Source organism: Giraffa tippelskirchi, chromosome 5 (assembly GCF_054371585.1).
Source record: "Giraffa tippelskirchi isolate mGirTip1 chromosome 5, T2T-mGirTip1v1.2.pri, whole genome shotgun sequence".
Taxonomy (NCBI): Eukaryota; Metazoa; Chordata; class Mammalia; order Artiodactyla; family Giraffidae; genus Giraffa; species Giraffa tippelskirchi.
The window spans coordinates 143,495,738-143,512,734 of NC_137279.1; the positions used below are offsets into that span (position 1 = coordinate 143,495,738).

General features: G+C 37.9%; 1 protein-coding gene across 5 annotated transcripts in view; it reads right to left on the bottom strand.

Annotated features, from left to right (window-relative positions):
* The window catches only part of AK5 (adenylate kinase 5), a 261,470-nt gene that overhangs the window by 195,582 nt on the left and 48,891 nt on the right, over positions 1 to 16,997 (bottom strand). For all 5 annotated transcript variants that reach the window (XR_014054135.1, XR_014054134.1, XR_014054133.1 and 2 more), the window contains exon 6: positions 10,534 to 10,725. Coding sequence is in view for 2 of the 5 variants with exons in the window: in XM_081491864.1 (XP_081347990.1) it covers positions 10,534 to 10,725 (192 nt within the window). In the remaining 3 variants the exon portion in view is untranslated. The remainder of the gene's footprint in view (positions 1 to 10,533; positions 10,726 to 16,997) is intronic.

Here is a 16,997-nt window from a genome sequence, read left to right on the forward strand (position 1 = left end):
AATAAAATCAGCAGAAAAATATCTTGTATTCCTTTGGGGCAGGCGCCATGTTCCTTCTTTAAGTTCCTCCTCATTTTTCCTGTAGACATCTGTATGAAATATCACCATGAGAATATCACATTTGTGGGTGTGAGAGCTCTTCTCATCAGGCCCTGACAATAGGTTCACCATTTAATCAGCATCAATTTCCCACTTTGAAAGGAACTGCATTCTCTGAGTCATTTGGTTTGCTCTCTGTCAGTGGAGTGTGAATAGGTCTGATACTGAATGAGCTTTGGGTGTGGAAAAGTTTTGTCAGGATGCTTACTTGTTACTGAGACAGAACGATAGAATTAGATATAAATTAGATATAAATAGATAGAATTAGATATAAATAGAATTAGAATTAGATATAAATCTGCTTGTTCTCCCTTTTGTTCTGATGCTGTTTAGGAACCAGCATAATTTGCCCCAGAAGTGTGGATGTTACTTTGCTACTTTGTGAGGAGATAGCTCTCTCTCAGTGCTTTAATCTTCCTTTCTATACAAAAAACCTGAGAATGAAATGGTATCATAATTGTATTTTAGTTTTTAGAGCCCACAATAATGAAAGTTATGAAAGTAATCAGATTCATTTAGTGAATTTAGTTCTGGATGTTTTAAGCCAGAGTTACAAAGATCTGCGTTAACAGGTAACTTAAATTGGTTCCACTAACTAACCCACAGAGATGGTACCCTCCTAAAGTAGGCCATGGTACTTTTTCTAGGACAGCACTGTCTTGCCAGCTTTACACACAGTACAATTTGATAAGTGCCAGTTGCCCAGAGAGAGTGATTCCTTATAAGCTGCTCTTAAGTCAAGTCAAAAATAGATATTTCTCAAGTTTCTTTGGAGTACTTCACATTGAAGGTATATCAGTATCAGGTTTCATGCCACAAGGTACTGTCTACTTGATTTAAAAATATTTTGAATTTAAAACAATTCAGAGGGCCATATATCTGGGTACACCATATATACCATCATTACCCAAGTATCTTACAGAAAACCCCAGTAGCCTTTCCTATTTATTAACCTTTGAAAACTTCTCCCAGACTATTTTCTGTCTTATTAAATCCACCAAAGAGGAATCAGTGAAGGCTTTGGTTACATAATGAATGTTTAGACAGCATATAATCAGTGATGGTATGTAAAGGAAATATAGTTCACTGCATTACATAGCACAAATTTATCAACCTCATGCATTGGGATGCAATCACAGAATTTTCCTCCTGGTAATTTTAGGAGAATGAATTTGTTTGAGTAAACTGGGTATCGGGTATTTCCACTGCCTTTCTTATGTACAGGTGGGTTGCTGAATCTGCTGAGAGTTTTTGCTGTTCGGATTTCTTTCTTACTACCCCGTACAGTGATGCTAATGGAGATGGTGATAATTAACCAATGGCCGTGCACTAAGTCTAGAGATAAGTGTATTTGTATTTTAAATGTTAGCATTGATTCCTATGAAAATTGAAGTTAATTAAGAAATAATTATTCAGCAGTCCTGTCTAAATTAACTTGTACTATTCCCGTTTATTTTCCCTCTGGCTAGGAGTGCCTGGTGAGATGGAATTACATAGTTTCAGTGGTAAAATTTGAACGAAGTCATATGGTGTAAATTAAGCAAATGTAGTGCCAAAGGGGTTATCGGGGGGTTCAGGGACAATGTCTTGAGAATCACTAATAGTGTGATGTTGACAAGGATGTGCTCTCTAAGCCAGGGGTTCCCCAGCACTGATGCCAGTTTATGATGAAATGTTCCCTGTCGGGAGCCGCGTTAGGCATTACTGACAAAATGGAGGCACGGCCCCAACCCCCTCTCCTCATCCCGCAGGCACGGTCCCGGGATGAAGGAGTTAAGTCTTGTGATTCTGACTTGTCCTTTTCTTCCTCCGGTTGAGTTGGCTGGAAAGAATGTTATAATCCATAAAGTTAACTATTGACATTTGTTCAAGGATCTTTACAAAGAATGTTACAGGATGAGCACATAGGCTGCAGCCTGAGGCCATGGGAATCATTGTTATCTGAAACCTGCTTGTAAGGGAAATGTTTATAGCAAAACAAGTTTGCTGAGTTTAGGGGTTAGAAATAATTAAGAACAGTTAGAAGCTAAAAGTTTAAGGTATGTTGTAGTGTTGGCATATTTTACTATAGCTTATGGAAACTAGGGTATTTTAGAGATACTAATAGCCAAAAGCCTTTTTAGGAGATGATGAGCTTGAGTTACTAGGGGATCACAGGATTTAGAGAGATAAGAAATAAACTGAGGAATGTGATATACAGCCCAGAGACAAACTTGAGTTACAATGTTATCATAAGGACACTTAAGAGGAAACTCTGAAGGACAACGATGATTTATGGAGACAGTAAATATGGGTGAGGGGAAACTGAAGATGTCATACCTCTGACCTAATGCTTTTGTAAAAGTATAAAAGAAAACCTGATGCTTAAAATAAACATGCAGCCCAGTGCTTTGAGCGAGAGACTGCATCATTTTCTCCACTGACCCGTTCATCCCTTCAGGACATTTCCCTGGCTGCCAGAGCTGGACTCTGGCAGTTCCCTAATCTACAACAAAATGAGAAAAATAAGACAAATGTTGGGCATTTTTCTTATAGCCAAACAGATCCATTTTAGTGACTTTATGAGTTTTGTCATTACTAAATTTTTTTGTGCTAAAAAATATCCCTTTCAAACAATGATATTAATAGATTTTCCCCCCTTTCTAATGCCCTCACTTAGAAAATTTTTTAAAAAGTCAACTTGGGAAATACAAATTGAAACAACAAGATACCACTACAGACCTAGTAAAATGACCAAAACCTGGAACACTGACAACACTGAATGCTGGTGAGGATGCAGAACAATAAGAACTCTTGTCTCAGAGAGAATTCTCAGGTGAGAATGCAAAATGGTGTAGCCAGTTTGGGAGACACTTTGGTGGTTTCTTACAAAACTACACATACTCTTACCAGCAGTCATGCTCCCTGGTGGTTATCAAAATGAACTGAAAACTTATGTCCACACAAATACTGGCACATGGACTCGTATAGCAACTATTTTTTTTAAATAAATGCGGAAATTTGGAAGTAACCAAGCTGCAGATGAATGAACAGATAAACTATGGTATATTCAGACAATGGATGTGCTAAAAAGAAATGAGCTATCAAGCCTGGACATAACATGGAGGAAATGAAAATGCATATTTTTAAGTGAAAGAAACCAATCTGAAAAGGCTACATATTACTTGACATTCAACTTCATGACCTTCTGGAAAAGGTAAAACTTTAGAGATAGTAAAAAGATCAGTGGTTGCCAGCAGCCAGGTTAGGAGGATGGAGATGGGTGAGGGTTGAATAAACAGAACACAGAGACAGTTAAGGGCAGTGAAAATACTCTGTAAGATATTGTAATGATGGTTACATGGCACCATGAAAGTGAGAGTCACTCAGTTGTGTCCTACTCTTTGCGACCCCATGGACTATACATACAGTCCATGAAATTCTCCAGGCCAGAATACTGGAGTGGGTAACCCTTTCCTTCTCCAGGGGATCTTCCCAACCCAGGGATGGAATCCAGGTCTCCCACGTTGCAGGTGCATTGTTTACCAGCTGAGCCACTAGGGAAGCCCAAGAATACTGGAGTGGGTAGCTTATCCCTTCTCCAAAGGATCTTCCTGACCCAGGAATCAAACTGGGGTCTCCTGCCTTGCAGGTGGATTCTTTACCAACTGAGCTACCATGGAAGCCCACGTGACACTATACATTTGTCCAATACCATAGAATGTATAACACCAAGTGCTAACTTTAAAGTAAAATATGAGCTTTGAGTGATTATGATGCATCAATGTAGGTTCATTAATTATAACAAATGCAACACTCTAGTGGGGGATATTAATAATTGGGGAGACTGTGCAAGTGTTGGCTTAGGGGGTATACAGGAAGTCCCTATATCCTTCTCTCAATTTTGCTGTTGACCAAAAAGGGCTCTTGTGCTTCCCTGGTGGTTCAGATGGTAAAGAATCTGCAGTGTGAGAAATCCAGGTTCAATTCCTGGGTTAAGAAGATCCCCTGAAGAAGGGAATGGCAACCCACTCCAGTATTCTTGCCTAGAGAATTCCATGGACAGAAGAGCCTGGCTGGCTACGGTCCATGGGGTCGCATAGAGTTGGGCATGACTGAGGGACTAACACTAAAAGTGTCCTAAAATAATAAAGTCTTAAAAAAAAGCAACTTTATCTTAGTGCATTAATTTTTTTTTCTGATCTATTAAGTACTGAAATTATGGAATCATTGGCCTATGTGACCTTGTTATATCCTAAGATAGTTTATAATTAGTCCCTTGTCTGCTTCCCTAGGAAAATCAACATTGGTGAGCAAGAAATAAACCTGTTCTAACATCTTTTGCTCTATGTCTTTCCTGCCTGAAGAGATTCAGTTAATCAGAGTGTTAGTTAGTAGGCTTCTTCATACATCCTATGACTATAGCTTACTTCTCATTTTTAAGTTATATTTCTCTTGCTTCCTACCATAAAAAAGTCCAGAAGAAAAATGACTATCAGCTTACTTAACAGACTAAAACTAAATTCGGACTTTCACTGATGGTCGCCCATATTAGGTAGCATTTGTTCAGTGCACATGAGTGTCAATGTACACGATGTGCAACCATTTCCCTGACAAGTTGAATGATGTTCCAGCTGAGTGGAATATCCAGTGGTACATGCATTTTGGAAACTAATAGCATAAACACTACATCTAACCCTATTAATTTTCAGGCATTTTAAAAGATCCTTTTCTTTTTTAAAAAATTAATTTATTTATTTTAGTTGGAGACTAATTACTTTACAATATTGTAGTGGTTTTTGCCATACATTGACATGAATCAGCCATGGGTTTACATGTGTTCCCCATCCTGAACCCCCCTCCTACCTCCCTCCCCATCCCATCTCTCTGGGTCATCCCATTGCACCAGCCCTGAGCACATGTCTCATGCATCAAACCTGGACTGGCGTTCTGTTTCACATATGATAATATATGTGTTTCAATGCTATTGTCCCAGAACGCCCCACCCTCACCTTCTCCCTCAGAGTCCATAAGACTGTTCTATGCATCTGTGTCTCTTATTCTGTCTTGCATATAAGGTTATCGTTACCATCTTTCAAATTCCATATATATGCGTTAGTATACTGTATTGGTGTTTTTCTTTCTGGCTTACTTCACTCTGACTAATGGGCTCCAGTTTCATCTACCTCATTAGAACTGATTCAAATGTATTCTTTTTAATGGCTGAGTAATATTAAAAAAAAAAAAAAAACGAAACCTCAGGTATTTTTTAGAGTTCATCAAGCTTCCAAAGAGTTGACTGTTTTAAACTAAAATTATTTCTTTCAAATGGGTTCTAACTTATGAAGATGACTAAAACAAGGACTAGTTTTTTAAGCTTTTTTAAAAAACTAAGATAAACAATTATCACTAAACAGACATATTATTGAAGCTTTTATACAGCTGCATTAGGGCTTCCTACGTGTCATAGTGGTAAAGAACCTGCCTGCCAATGGAGAAGACATAAAAGACAGGTTTGATTCTGAGTTGGGAATATACCCTGGAGTAGGAAATGGCAACCTGCTCCAGTATTCTTGCCTGGAAAATCCCATGAACAGAGGAACCTGGTGGGCTACAATGTAAGTGCTCCAAAATGTCATGAGACAGCTTTGAAGAAGAACTTCTGACAAACTTTGGGATCTTGCAGCATCCTAATCTTTAATTAGGAGCAAGAACCTGTAAAAGACATGATGAGCTATTACATACAACCTATTGTAAGTTAAAAAATAACACGTTTGTCTGAAAAGGTTCTATGAAGTCCCTAACATATTAGCCCTGTGATTTGCTATCATTTAATTTGTACTTGCACAGATAACTGTGTAAGACAAGTATTATAAAAGAATAAAAATGAAGCAGTCCGTGTGATGAGAACTGTCAGTAAGATACATTATTCAGGCAATAGCTTGTTTTCCTGGCTATTTTGATGAGGTTTTTTTCCTCAGTCAGACTGGATTTGTTCTTTAGTCAAATCTGCCAACCAACACAGTTAATGTTGTAGTGAAAAAGAAAAAAGAATGGGTTGACATCTGTTATAATGTAACTACCATATTCAGACACAGCCATCATACAGCTTGATTACACGGATGATAAAGAAGTCAAAGAAAACACTAGGACAATTTTGTAACTCGTTAACAGACAGTTTTGGGCTTCTCTGGTGACTCAGTGGTAAAGAATCTGCCTGCAGTGCAGGAACTACAGGAGACACGGGCTTGATCCTTGGATCGGGAAGATCCCCTGGAGGAGGGCATGGCAACCCATTCCAGTATTCTTGCCTGGAGAATCCCATGGACAAAGGAACCTGGTGGGCTACAATCCATAGGGTTGCAAAGAGTTGGATATGACTGAAGTGACTTAGCATGCACACAACAGACAGTTTTAAAGAAAAAAAGAGAAGTTGGTGAAAAGTTTTAAATCTAAATTTTTCACTTTGGATTTCTTCAGTAATCTATTTGAGCTTCCCTTGTGGCTCAGCTGGTAAAGAATCTGCCTGCAATGCAGGAGATCTGGATTTGATCCCTGGGTTGGGAAGATCCCTGGAGAAGGGAAAGGCTACCCACTCCAGTATTCCTGGAGAATTCCATAGACTGTATCATCCATGGAGTCAAAAAGAGTCAGACATGACTGAGCGACATTCACTTTCACTATCCAGTAATCTATCTAGAGGGGAATAGGCAACAGAGTACCCTCCAAGAGCATGGATTTGTTAGTAGTAAGTAACTGGAGTTTTGAAAAATGGGCGTTAGAGGTGAAAGGAAGAAAAAAGAGGAAATGTGAAAATTACAAAGTAATTTCAATAATTTCTATTTCACTTGCAACATTTCTGGTACTGTTCTAAGTACTTGATACCCATTTACCCCTCAAAATTACACTGAGGTGGATATAATGATGATTATAATCACTGTATGCATCAGGCAACTGAGTCACAGAGAAGATAAATAACCTTCATGAGGTCACACAGGTGGCAGGTGACACAGCAGGAGTCTGAACCAGGCAAAGTGGTTACATGGTACATCTGAACCACTGCTACATGCATTCTCTCATTTCACCCTACAACATTATGTGCCGGATAATAGCATCTCTAAGTTAGACATGGAGAGCGAGTCCTAGAGCACCATGAATTTATTAGATGGCAGTGGAGCTGAGATTTCAAGTGAAGGGTTTCATATTCTAAAACCCTAAGGAACAGAGGCACCAAGATAAAGTTTCTCACCTGTACTGAGAGGTAAGTGGCCTTTATGGTCTTTACAAAGCTCACACAAGATCATTGATGAATCCTACTCGTGGGTGGGGAGAATTTGTTCTACTCACTACAGGGAATTTCGGTAGTCCATGACATATATGAAGGCATTCTGTACATTCTCCCACACAACAGTCATCACACTTAATAAACCACTGTGGGACTTCCCTGGTGGTCCAGTGGTTAAAATTAGAGATTGAACATAGATTCAACTCCTGGTCTGGGAAGATCCCACATAACTCAGAACAACTAAGCCTGAGTGCCACATCTATAGAGACCTTGCACCTGGAGCCGGGCTCTGCAACAAGAGAGGCCATCGCAATGAGAAACATGTGCACCACTGCTAGAGAGCAACCCCTGCTCGCCACAACTAGAGAAAAGCCTGCTCAGAAATGAAGACCCAGTGCAGCCAAAAATAAATAAAAATTAATAAATAGATAAATAATTAAAAAACCTCATTGCTTAATATCTGATTCCCCATAGACTTGCAAGCTCTGTTCATCTGCTGACAACATACTATGTACCAGAGAGGCACAGTACTAGGGGTTTGAAATATGTCAGAAAATAAAATAAAGATCCTTAACTTTTGCCTATTTAGCTTTGTACCACTAGCACCTAACAGAGTCTGGCACCTACTGATTCTCAATAAATATTTACTGAATAAATAAATGAATCAATTAGGAGGGGTAGGTAGAAGTAAAGGAAAGAAAAACTATAGAGAAAAGGAAATATTTGGATTTAATCTATTACTTCCCAGATTTTTATTAAAATCTCAATATGCATTTGATTAATCAGGATGACTATTTAAATTATTCAACTTATCTTTAAAAGCAGAAATGTACATTTTAATCCCGAAAGCGAACTGTGTCCGGGTCCTGAAGGAGGACACACGCGTCAGGATGCAGCACTCGCTCCTCTGTCAAACTAAAATTTTCAGTTATGCTTCCCAGAGCTTAGCCTGTGTTTGTGTTCACTGATTTTCAAAAGGTGACTTTCCAATGCAAGTCTTCTCCCAGTAATTAGAGGCGTTTGTATTAAAGCTTATCCAGGTTTAGCAGGGAGGTTACAGGCTGTCATCCGCATTGTTATTGACTCCCTCAATTAGAGGCAAGGGCATTTCACCTCCATGCAAAATATTAGTAGATTAACAATTCCCACTCTGCATTCATTTGGGAAATCTCCTCTGATTGTGATGACAAACGTGACAAGCAGGGAGTAATCAGAGACATTCCGGTAATACCTTTAAGCCTTGCAAACATCCATTAAAACTCTGGCTCTGCAGCTTGCTGTTGGGGTTTGGTCTGCAGGGTAAATTCCAATTTTCATGACACAGCGCAGAAGCCAGCATTGGTAATTTGCAGGAGAAACAAGCAACAACCTCAATACAGAAGAGCCAGAGAAACATCCACTCTGATTTTCCTGATTCTTTCATATCACTCAAAGTCTCTTTTAAACCATAAAATGAACTCTGGCATTGTGAACAATTTTCAGATCAGATTTATAATTCTCTGACATGACAACTTTGACTCAAAGAGCAAATTCTAAAAAACATTTCTTTATAGTGCTAAAAAGACTGCAAGGGATTATTATTATTATTTTTTTATAAATTTATTTATTTTAGTTGGGGGCTAATTACTTTACAATATTGTAATAGTTTTTGTCATACATTGACATGAATCAGCCATGGGTCCACACGTGTTCCCCTTCCTGGACCCCCCACCCACTTCCCTCCCCATCCCATCCCTCCGGGTCATCCCATTGCCCCGGCCCTGAGCCCTTGTCTCATGCATCGAACACGGAATGGTGTTCTGTTTCACATACGATAATATACATGTTTCAGTGCTATTCTCCCAGAACGTCCCACCCTCACCTTCTCCCTCAGAGTCCATAAAATTGTTCTATGCATCTGTGTCTCTTATTCTGTCTCGCATATAGGGTTATCGTTACCATCTTTCAAATTCCATATATATGCATTAGTATACTGTATTGTTGTTTTTCTTTCTGGCTTACTTCACTCTGTATAATGGGCTCCAGTTTCGTCCATCTCAGTAGAACCGATTCAAATGTATTTTTTTTAATGGCTGAGTAATATTCCTTTACAGACAAGCAAGAGCTGAGGGATTATTATTCAAATGTCATGACTGTCTCTTTCAATCTGGGGGCATTTTAGGCTAACAAAGAGATTGTTTTAGCGCAGTAATTGTTAGGTCATAGGAGCTCTGTGGATGAGTTTCAGTAGATTTACCTAAAATTTATGAAAAACACCTTATGTGCATTTTATTGTATTGAGAGTGTGTCACTTTCATCAGATTCTTCACAGGGGCTTGTAACTCCAGTAGTCATGACTCTTTGGTCCCATGAGAAAGAACTAAGGGCTAAGGAGAGGGTGCTGCTGAGGTCTGCTTCCTCCAAGGAGAACCCTGGAGCTGCACTTGTTTTAGTGTCTTTTGCAAAACGCCTCAGCTGGCCAATGATCCTGTCTCCTCTATTCCATACTTGAATCTCTGATGTTGCGGGGAGCATACATTTAGTTGAGCCTTCACCTCCACTTCCCTGTATTCTAATAACTGTACAAACTAGTGGTTCAGCTTCCTCCTTCTTTGGCACATTCATTATCATTAACCACAAAACAAACTATGAAAAAATTAATATTTGCATTGTATCAATGGAGCAGAAAGATCAATGCCTTCCATTTTGAGACAGTATCACTTCTTTATGACAAGTCAAACGCTTTTTTAGGGCGCCATCAGAATCTCATTTCTTTAAGTGTTACACTATGATAAAGTTTAACTTACAGTTTAACATATCAATTCTATTTTTAAGCTGATCAGTTTTATTAGGTTTTCAAAGACTGACGAGTTGAGAAACTGGGCAAATATTGCTTAAAATGATAAAAAATGATTTTAAAATACTTTAAAATTTGGGGGCCATAGAATTCTAGCCAAGGTTAAAATTGATCATTTTTTTTTTGGTAAAATCAATTAAAGTGTAAGTATTTTTATTGTTATGCCTTAATAAAGGCAAATCAGGTCAAGATTGCCAATTTTTTTTTCCATTGAATCTCCACCTAAGAAGAGTATTTTTTTTTAAGATAAGAGGATTTCTAAATGAAGACATAGGATAATTAGAAATCTGAAAGACTGTTCTTGTAATAGACAAGTAAAGTATATTTAACTTACTGAGATGATGAGCCCCTTTTCCTGGAAGTATTTAACCAATGGAGCAGCGTTCTGCTTGAAGTTCATTAGTCTCCTTTGGGTAGCTTTCAGATTGTCATCAGGTCGCCCCTGTTGCTCTGCACGCTTCAGTAATCTTTCTTTGAGTCTCTGATTGGCACAAGCCAGGAACACCACCAAGTCAGGAGTACAGATCTGTGGAGAGGTCAAAGAAGCAGACAGGCGTTCAACATACCAACCTGTGTGAGTGTGGGCAGAGGCAGTTTTGCAAAGTGCTTTAAAGAAATGATCTCCAATTTTTTTTTTTACTGTATCCTCATGTTAATAAGTTATTTGAGCATGTATCCCAATAAATATATACTTATTAATTTATTAATTATGCATGAGTGTGTGATACACATGTGCTCATGTGCTTGTGCTCAGGCATTCAGTGGTGTCTGACTCTTGGCGACCTGACAGACTTTAGACAGCCAGGCTCCTCTGTCTATGGGATTTTCTCAGCAAGAATACTGGAGTGGGTTGCCATTTCCTCCTCTAGGGGATCTTCCTGACCCAGGGATTGGACCCACATCTCCTTCATCTCTTGCACTGAGGGCAGATTCTTTACTGCTGAGCCACCAGGGAAGCCTCATGCTGCCCTAATATAGTATGCATGTTGTAAAATACACACAAAAATGTAATTTGTAAAGGATAAGATATGATAACGGTAATATTAGCATCTTCTTCTCACATTACAGTGGTTTGCCTTATGTACTCTGGAGACCACTGGTAACATAATGAACCCTAGAGTCTGGGAAACTTGAATTAGAATTTTTGCCCTAGGATTTACCAGCTGAGCTCTGGGCATATGGCTTATCTTAGCTAAGCCTTTGTGTCTTCATCTGTCAAAAGAGATACATGAACTTCCTCCCTGCGTTATTATAAAGATTAAATAAGATATTGTGTGAAAAAAACAGGACAAACTTGATCCATAATAGGTGTACAGCGAATTTTAGCCATATTTACTATCTCTTGGTTTTCAGGATTCTATGTTGTTCTGGTTCTCCTTTAATTTTTCTTTCCTTTAACTTTTTACTTTGTTGTTTTTTCTCCCTTGCTCAAACTTTTTCCCGTAAAAATACAATACTCACAAATAATGAAGTTTCTGACGCTTAGATTATGTTTTGTTTTGCTTTGACTCTCCAGGTTTTCATTCTCTCAGCTCCCTTCTGCTGTTCTCATTTCAACCACTTATCCTTTGTTGCTGGATTCCAAATCTACATTTTCAGCACTGACTTTCAACAGCACTTATGTCCTATATTATCAAATGCTTATATGATGGCTCTACCTGAAAATTTTAATGTTACTTATGACTCAGCAAGGCCAAATCAGTTCTGGCAACTTTTTACCTAAGTGAAATTCCCTTCTTGCTTATATATGTATTTGTTTATTCTTTTATTTTTATGATAGTAACACTACTTTCCTGAATCTTTCAATTAGAAGTCTTGTCTTTTAAATTTTTAAAAATGTGAATGAAAGATTCTTTAAGTTCTGTAGTTTTCAAAATTTCACAAACACGATTTCATATAATTCCATAATAGCTCCTTTCTAAAATCCCTTCTCTTACATTGCCCCCACCCACTAGTAACCACTAGTTTGTTCTCTATATCTGTGAGTTCGCTTCTTTTTTGTTTTATGCTTTAGTTTGTTCTACTTTTTAGATTCCACCTAAAAGTGATAGCATACAGTATTTGGCTTTCTCTGTCTGACTTATTTTACTTAACATAATGTGCTCCAAATACATCCATATTGCTGCAAGTGACAGAATTTCATTCTTTTTTATGGCTGAGCAGCATTCCGTTGTATATGTGTATATACAATGAAATGTATACACCCCCCCTCGGCGCACACACACACACACACACATATGCACCACATCTTCTTCATCCATTCACCTCTTGATAGACACTTAGGTTGTTCCCATACCTTGATAATTGTAAATAATGCTGCTATGAACACTGGGGAGCCTATATCTTTTTGAATTCTCAGCTAGAAATCTTAACATAATTTCTAACCCTTATCAAAACTTCAGTCTCAAGAAGCCCTCACCACGGATGGTGGATTTTTGTCTTGAAACATGATTCATGTATCTCTTCCTCCAATATCCACTGCCACTGTATAAGTACAGGCACACACTGGCATAAGTGATTAAGAGCATGAATTTTAGAATCAGATTGTCCTGATTTCATCAGTTTAGTTCAGTTGCTCAGTCGTGTTTGACTCTTTGCGATGCCATGGACTGCAGCGTGCCAGGCTTCCCTGTCCATCACCAACACCTGGAGTTTACTAACTCATGTCCATTGAGTTGGTGATGCCATCCAACCATCTCATCCTCTATTGTCTCCTTCTGCTTCTGCCTTCAATCTTTCCCAGCATCAGGGTCTTTTCCAGAGAGTCAGTTCTTCACATCAGGTGGCCAAAGTATTGGAGTTTCAGCTTCAGCATCAGTCCTTCCAGTGAATATTCAGGACTGATTGCCTTTAGGAAGGACTGGATTGATTTCCTTGCAGTCCAAGGGACTCTCAAGAGTCTTCTCCAACACCACAGTTTAAAAGCATCAATTCTTCGGTGCTCAGCTTTCTTTATAGTCCAGCTCTCACATCCATACATAACCACTGGAAAAACCATAGCTTTGACTAGATGGACCTTTGTTGGCAAAGTAATGTCTCTGATTTTTAATATGCTATCTAGGTTGTTCATAGGTTTTCTTCCAAGGAGCAAGTGTCTTTTAATTTCATGGCTTCAGTCACCATCTGCAGTGATTTTGGAGCCCCCCAAAATAAAGTCGCTCACTGTTTCCATTGTTTCTCCATCTATTTGCCATGAAGTGATGGGACCAGATGCCATGATCTAGGTTTTCTGAATGTTGAGTTTTAAGCCAACTTTTTCACTTTCCTTTTTCACTTTCATCAAGAGGCTCTCTGGTTCTTCTTTTCTTTCTGCCATAAGGGTGGTGTCATCTGTGTATCTGACATTATTGATATTTCTCTCAGCAATCTTGATTCCAGCTTGTGCTTCATCCAGCCCAGCATTTCATATGATGTACTCTGCATATAAGTTAAATAAACAGAGTGACAATATACAGTCTTGACGTATTCCTTTTCCTATTTGCAACCAGTCTGTTGTTCCATGTCCAGTTCTAACTGTTGCTTCTTGACCTGCATACTGATTTCTCAGGAGGCAGGTAAGGTGGTCTAGTATTCCCATCTTTTTAAGAATTTTCCAGAGTTTGTGGTGATCCACCCAGTCAAAGGCTTTGGCATAGTCAATAAAGCAGAAGTAGATGTTTTTCTGGAACTCTCTTGCTTTTTCGATGATCCAGCGGATGTTGGCAATTTGATCTGTTCCTCTGCCTTTTCTAACTCCAGCTTGAACATCTGGAAGGTCATGTTTCATGTACTGTTGAAGCCTGGCTTGGAGAATTTTGAGCATTACTTTGCCAGCATGTGAGATGAGTGCAATTGTGTGGTAATTTTCATAAGAATCTGCTATTAGTTGTTTGTCCTTGGACAAATGGTTCAATGTCTCTAAACTTCGGTTTTCTCAACTGTAAATAAAGGGGAAATCTATCTTATCTCAGGAGTTTAGTATGTCCAATTTTTTAAAAAATTAATTTATTTTTTATTGAAGGATAATTGCTTTACAGAATTTTGTTTTCAAAAACACGTTTAAGTAGCTTTTGAGAAGTGTTAACAATTTAGAAAATCACTTTGTAATTTTTGCATGGTATGTGGTAAAGAGATTTTATTCAATTAAAACTTTTGTTGTATCAAATATTAAACTGAAAAATATAAATTTAATAAAATCTTTGGTAATATTCAGTCTTGTCCAACATACCATATGATATCCTTTAAATTTACTTTGAATACCTTACATAAGGGAGAAGATAATTTTTGACAAATAACTTAAAATGATATTGTATTGTTCTTGGTTTGGTCATTGTGTATATTAAAATATGGAAAAAGCTTCAACTGCTAGCTCAGTGTTGAATGCAGATAATACTTCTTTCATAACAAGTTAAATGATTTATTTTAATACCTTTATGTTTTGTTTCAGACTGAGAAGTATGTGCTTTTCCCTACATAACACAAAGAGGTTATTGCTGTTGCTGCTGTTCACTCTCTAAGCCTTATCTGACTGAGACCTCATGGACTGCAGCATCCCAGGCTTCCGTGTTCTTCACTATCTCTAGGAGTTTGCTCAGATCATAATGAGGTTATGGAGAGACTTAAATATGCAATCATCACTATATTTTGTCTTTTAGTATTGGCTTTCAAAATTTATAAGGACTTTTTTACACTTTGAGTAAAACTGCATTTTGTTTACTTATATTGGAGTGGAGTGTCAGTTGCTTAGTTGTGTCTGACTTTTTGCGACCCCGTGGACTGTAGCCCTCCAGATTCCTCCGTCCATGGGATTTTCCAGGCAAGAGTACAAGAGTGGGTTGCCATTTCCTTCTCCAGGGAATCTGCCCAACCCAGAAATAGAACTCAGGTCTCTGGCATTGCAGGCAGACTCTTTACTTACATTAACAGACTTTAAAAAATAGTCATAGGTTTACAGAAAACTTGAGTGGAATATCTTTGTGTTGTTGTTTCTTTAATTTCTCCCAGTACTTTTTAATGTAGAGCTTTGTAGCTTTCTATATAATAATCTTGCCCATATAAAAAATTATTCCTGTGAATTTGATATTTTTTATTTTTATATCTAAGATTTTTGATCAATGAATGCAACTTCAAGTCCGATATAGATAAATTTGAAATGAATCTGCAAAGTTGTTTAATTTTATAACTGTGATTAACTTTGTCTTTCCTCAGTATGAAACAATAACATATAACTAGTGACACAAAAAAATTAAAACATGGAACAGACAAGACCACCAAGGAAGCTGGGATAACCAGCTGACTACTCAACATTGCTCTCAGCCACAAGCATGCTCACCTGATTCTTAGTCACTCTCACATATGTCCACGCATTAGGGCCCTCCTTCTTCAGTGGTGCCCATTTTAAAAGAAAAGTTTACTTTTTTTCCCAAAGTGTAAAACAGAAGCAGACATCATTCTTTTCTAGAAGAGGTGAAGGCCCTAGAAAGTTTTCATGAAATTCAATCATGAAATGTTGAAAAGCATAACCGTACCTTTTCCTAGCATGTTCTCAAAAGGTATTCACTGATTGAATGAATGAGTGAATAAATAAATGAGAACAAAGACCAAGACATCGCTTTTATCTACGTGAAAGAAAACTTTCCAATTGTTGATACTATTTCTTCCATTGGATTAACTAAATCAATCTTTGCATTTTGTCTTTTTCATTACATAGACAAGTCAATCTTCCTCTATTCATTATCTCAAAGCTCTTTATCTGAATAATTACTCTGTTAAAAAGAACCTATGGCCACCATTGATTAGCAAAGATGTATTATTCACTGTGTTAGACTGCAAAATGAGCTTACTTTAGTAAGCCTTGTTCTTAACTGTCAGTGCTTTTGATTATTATTTTTTTATTAATTAATTTTTTTATTGAAGGATAATTGCTTTACAGAAATGCTCTATTCTTTATGAAGACCTGTGAGAAGGCCTAGAGACCCTACAGTTCAGATCACATTGAGAAACCAACAAGCAAAATATGAAAGAAAAAAAAAAACCCTCACAAGAGAGAAGATCACAGTTGGAACAAAAACTGGAATCACAGAAACTAAGAGATAGGAAAATTTTGGAGATTATCTAGCCCAACTTAATGCCAAATCTGCAATCATCTCTACAATCTCTGACAAGTGATTTTTAAACTTGAATGTTTTTTGTGAGCATTTCTTGTGATGCCTCACTACTTATGAGGTCAACCCCCTTCATTACAGGAAGATGCTAATAACTGGGAAGGTTTTTCTAATACGGGGCTAAAATTACTTTCTTAATTTTGTCTAATAGGTAAAATGTAAAGGAAATAATTTCTTTCAATCATTAAGCATTTGTTGACTATACACGACTACCACAGAGGCTTGACTAGACCGAACATGGAGATAATTTCTGGGCTGGGGGGACACAAACTGGAATATAGGGCTCTTCCATGGAGGATCCATAGAAACTACTACTGCTGCCCCCAATTTAGGCTTCTGGTTGGAATCCTGTAAGGCTGCACCATCAGAGTATGTATGAACCAGCCCTCACAGGACTAAGTTCCACTTAGAATCATCCCAGATTCTCATTATACTAAATGTGTTTAACAGCCAGTTAGGCACGGAAAAGAGAATTAGTGAACTAAAAGGTAATGAGAAAATATCGAGAGTGAAGCAAGGCGGGGAGAAAGGTAGGAAAGTACAGAAAAAATCAAAAGAGACATATGAGACAAAGGTTAGAAAGTTTTGGAAGAAGAGAGAAAATGAAGAAGCAGTGTTTGAAAATAAAATAGCGACGGAATTTCCAAACTCATAA